This window comes from Choloepus didactylus, chromosome 2 (assembly GCF_015220235.1).
Source record: "Choloepus didactylus isolate mChoDid1 chromosome 2, mChoDid1.pri, whole genome shotgun sequence".
In the NCBI taxonomy this organism is placed as follows: Eukaryota; Metazoa; Chordata; class Mammalia; order Pilosa; family Megalonychidae; genus Choloepus; species Choloepus didactylus.
The window spans coordinates 83,714,378-83,718,781 of NC_051308.1; the positions used below are offsets into that span (position 1 = coordinate 83,714,378).

At 53.2% G+C, this 4,404-nt stretch overlaps 1 protein-coding gene across 1 annotated transcript; it reads right to left on the reverse strand.

The window, feature by feature from the left end:
• Positions 1-2,292: 2,292 nt before the first annotated feature.
• On the reverse strand, positions 2,293-3,398 carry FAM163A (family with sequence similarity 163 member A). Its single transcript, XM_037812795.1, has 2 exons — positions 3,306-3,398; positions 2,293-2,691 (listed from the first exon to the last, which is right to left on the reverse strand). The coding sequence occupies exons 1-2, from the start codon at positions 3,396-3,398 to the stop codon at positions 2,293-2,295; spliced, it is 492 nt and encodes a 163-aa protein (XP_037668723.1).
• Positions 3,399-4,404: the final 1,006 nt, after the last annotated feature.

Consider the following 4,404-nt stretch of genomic DNA (forward strand, 5'->3'; position numbering starts at 1 on the left):
GGTCTTTCATCCATCAGCTAGCATCTCTGCACACAGGATCAGACAGTGGGCAAGTGTCTCCGGCCCCTGCCAGAAGAAGGATAAGAGAGGGGCCTGGACCACAGTTGACCTTTCCCAGGAGGTCTAAAGGGCCCTTAGCATCCATCTGGGTGAGCCTCATTTCAGTGGAGAAGACTTGTCTCAGAGAGGATAAGTGGTTGGTCCTAGAGCTAATGAATGACTGAAATGTGACCAGAGCCCAGGTCTTCCGACTGTCAAGCCAGTGTGCTTTAATTAGAGTGAGATGCAGGGTGGCAAGCTCCCTGAACAGAGTGAGCAAAAGGTGTGAATTCCCTTTCCCCACCCCACTCCCCCAACTGCACCTTGCCCTTTGTTAAATGCAAAATAAAGATTTCAGCGGAGGGGGCAGTTCCTTCTGTGCCCTGCAGCATGCAGGCTCAAGGATGGGGGGTGGGGGGAAGCAGCTACCCTTTACTGTAGAGGCACCTGGAAAACTCATCTGGTGCATTTACTCAAGAAGCATAAGGCCATTGCTGAGTTATAAGTGGGAAAGGGGAAGTGGGCTTGGGCTAGAGTGGGAGAGTGAGCCAGCAATAAATGGTCCATCACTGGGAGATTTGTGTGTGTGTGTTTGTGTGTGTAAGGGCAGGAGGGAAGCAAGCGTGGAATCTAATTGATAAGTCTTTGGTGGAATGAAATTACCCTGGTCATGGTGAAACCATGGGGAGGCCAAAACCGATTTGTGATCTTTTCTTCTGAGCTTGTATAACTGCAGGTCATATAACCTGAGCATGCACAGAAAACACTGACTCTTGTCCTCTAGGTGATCTTTGAGACACCAGGAACAGAGGTCACCTCCCTTGGAACCAAGATTACAAGGACAGGGAGACGTAGGAAGCAAAATCAAATGCAAAATGTCCTTCAGTAAGGAAGAGCCTGCTTAAAGTACACTCTACCACATATGGACGACTGTATAAGTAACCAAGTGGACTATGCCAAGTCAAACCTCCCCACTTCTGTCCCTACCTCTCACCTCCCATTCCCATAAAATCTCCCTTAAATCTCAGACAGATTTGAACCCTGTCTCCTGCCTCCATGGCAGTCGACCTTGCATTAAGGTTTTCTTTTCTCAAAATCCTGATGTCACAGTATTGGCCTCTGTGTGCGTTGGGCAGTGGGCCCTTGCTCGGCGACAATGGTGTCAAGGGTGGATGCCCGATAGAAAGCCCGGCTTCTAGAGGGGCTTTTGTGGCTTCCACACCTGCAGCCTTGCTCCACGAAGAGCTCGGGGCTGGCTGCTATAGGAACTGCCACCTAATCACCTTTCAGTTCATGCTGACGGAGGTGGCAAAGCCCTTGGTGTCTGCAGATGGTGACGGGTGTATGTGCGTGTGCTTGTGCGTGCACACACCTGAGAGAACTGCAGAGGACTGCATCCATGTACGGCTGTCAGTGTGGTGTTCCAGGGCCCTAGAGACTATCAGCAAGCTCTCCTTTGCTCAACTACCTAAACAATAGCCACAAGACTTTACATATCTTCGCCAGCAGGGGGCAGCTGGATCCCAAGGCAGAGGAAGAGGATTTGGTGGGAGACAAGGTTGAACAGTCTCTTTTGGTGCAGTCTCCGTGAATAACTCTATGTCATGGCCTTAAAGTTAACCTGATGTGTTCCACGAGGAAGGGGGCAGGTACAGATGTGCCGTGTCAGGAATCAGAGCTGTACTGGAGCAGCTACAATGACTGCAAATGTCTATGATAGCCAAAGTACAAAACAGCCAGATTGTGAATTAGCTCTTGGATTTGTTTTAGTAAGAAAGCTCTAAAGAAGTCCCTTTAACATACCTTCCCCTCCCTTTCCAGATTCTAGAATGTTTTAGAACTAGGTTTTCCATTTGCCCTTGTCTCCTCTCTTCTAGGCATGGCCACGTCATCTCCCAAGGACTCCAGAAGCCTCTAGAGACTTTGCTTGATATTCCTTGGTGCTCTTCTCCTGGGTCTGTAGAGCTGGGTGGTGGGGAGATGGTGCGTGGGGTGGTGCCAGGGCTGGCCGGAGGAATGTCCCAAAAGAGCAAGTGGCAAATCTGCAAACTCAGCCTAGCAGGCCCTACCTCTGGGCCACGAGGTTGGATTCAACAGCTTGAATCCTGGTGAACTCTTTCCATTTGGGGGCAAGAAAGGCCAAAGAGACTGAGTTAGTCCTGTGGGCTGTTGGAGGGGTCATCCACTGCCCCTACAGCTCTTGTTGGGGCAGCAACGTTGGTGGGTGTGTGGGTTGGGAGTGAATGGGGTTAGTTACACATCTGTACTAATAGCCCTTGGATTGGTGAACATCTCGTGCCCAGAGCCTGACCAGGTCACCGGGTAACTCTGGGGTGCTGCCGTTTTGTGGGGTGGGGGTCCCCCCTCCTTGTAGCATGTGGGAATGAAGGAGAGCCTCTCGCCCCCATTGGGCACCATGTCAGCCGTCTGTATGTAAAAAGGGGAGCTGTAGAGGGAGCAGGCGGGGCAGTGGCTCCTCCCGGCCGTGCATGGCTGGCTGCAGGGCTCGCCGGCGGGAGGCACCGGGCTGCCTCCGCTGTCCAGGACTTGGGAGCTGCAGGCATTGCAGGTGGGGCCTCTGGGGTGCGTGGGGAGGTCATGCTCCTCCTCTTCATCTGCATCCTCCGCTTGTCTCTTCTTGCAGCAGTAATACTAGGGGAAGAGGGAGAGGGACACCTGAGGGGGGGGTGAATGCCCCACGGGTCCCAGTGCACTCCTGAGCATGCACAGGCACCACACCTCCCCACTCCATTGAGCACCGTGTGCTGGGCATCTTGTGCTGGGGATAAAACTGAACACCAGGGGCTTCTGTCCCACAAGTGTATATTCCTAGATCTGCAAGACCAATATTTCTTCCCCTTTCCTGTTCCCTACTTCCCAGAACATTAACACCATGGTAGAGGCGGGGGAGAGGGACACACAAATCATATAGAGGACAGAGCTGGGAGCTGCTGGGAGCAGCTTTCATCGTGGCCCTAGATGGTGCCTTTTCCACCACTCCTAAAACCTCAGAGGGGCAGGAGACCCAACACAATCTTGCCACATCTTCCCGGCACACTTGTCTTCAGAGTGTGCAGGGTGTGGGGGCAGGGGGTCATGGCTCTGTTCTGACCAGCCCCAAATCCCAGCCTCCTGATTTATGCCTCCCGTGTTCCATGGCTTTGGGTTTTGTCTCCCCTCAAGTGGGCCCCCAGCTTCTGCCCCTGTAGTGGGGGCATGGGTTGCTGGTGGCCGGCGGACTTTGGCTGTGGACCTGGGGGACTGACCTGGAGCCTACAGTAGCACAGGACGGCGATGATGCAGAGGAGGATGGCTGTAGCTAGGATTCCGCCAGTGATCACAACTGTTCCCGCTGTCATCCGCCCGATGCCCCATCAAACTCTGCAAAGCCTGTGGGATGGGTGGTGGTGGTGAGGAGGGGCTGAGACTGACACACTGGGCCTGAGGTGCCTGGGTGGGGGCTACTGGAGCTCTGCACGGCTGGAACAGGCAAGACCTGCCAGCCTTAGGGGAGGGAGCACCCCAAGCACTGGACCCTGGGGGGTCTCTTGAAGACAGAGGACAGGCTGGAGCCTGGGGCCTGGGCCAGCCTAAGCTGGGAGATCATGGATATAGGAGGGAGAGAGAACACAGAGGACTAATGGAAGGTTCCTTTCTGTTCCTCTGTTTTTGTTCAGTTTCAAAAGCAGCTTGCTGTCTTTCTCCTTGAGTCCTCTTCTCCCCTGTTCTTTCTCCTTACATCCCTCTTAACCCCCTCATGGCTCCAAAACACAGGAATAACAGCTTCTCTTTTCTGAGGGTTTAGTTTGTGCCAAGTGCTGCTCCAAGCATTTCCCTGCATTATCTCACATAATCTTTCACAATAACCCTTGGGATAGTCATTAATCATCCCTACTTGACACATGGAGAAACTGAGGCTTACGTTGATTTGGCTGGGATTTCACCCAGCTGGTTCATCCCAAAGGCCCTTGCCAATAGTCCCGGAGTGTCTGGCCCTGGCTGAATATCAAAAATTCCACCTGGCTCTGCCCTGGCCCAATCCACACTTCTTTTGGGGGTGTCTTTCCTCTCCTTCAAATCCTCATGGAAAACAAGGACAATGCAAGCCCAGAGGGAGCTTCTGGAAGGCTGGGGAGACCTGTCCCGGCTAACGGGAGCTGTTCCAGCCCTGGGAAGACTCTCCTTTCAGGTTAGTGAATGGGGATTTCAGAGACTCCCAGGCTGAGTCAAAGGAGGAGGACGGGGGAGACTTGGCACCCGCGGGATGGAAGAATGACTGTGCGCACTTACGTTCAGTAAAGGGAACGGGTGACCTGCAAGACAACAAAAGGGACAGAGATGTTGGAAGAATAGTGATACTTCCTG

Coding starts and splice junctions, on each gene's coding strand:
- FAM163A (XM_037812795.1), bottom strand. CDS start 3,398: ATGACAGCGGGAACAGTTGTGATCACTGGCGGAATCCTAGCTACAGCC. Junction 2,692..3,305: donor TGTGCTACTGTAGGCTCCAG/GTCAGTCCCCCA, acceptor CTCTTCCCCTAG/TATTACTGCTGCAAGAAGAG.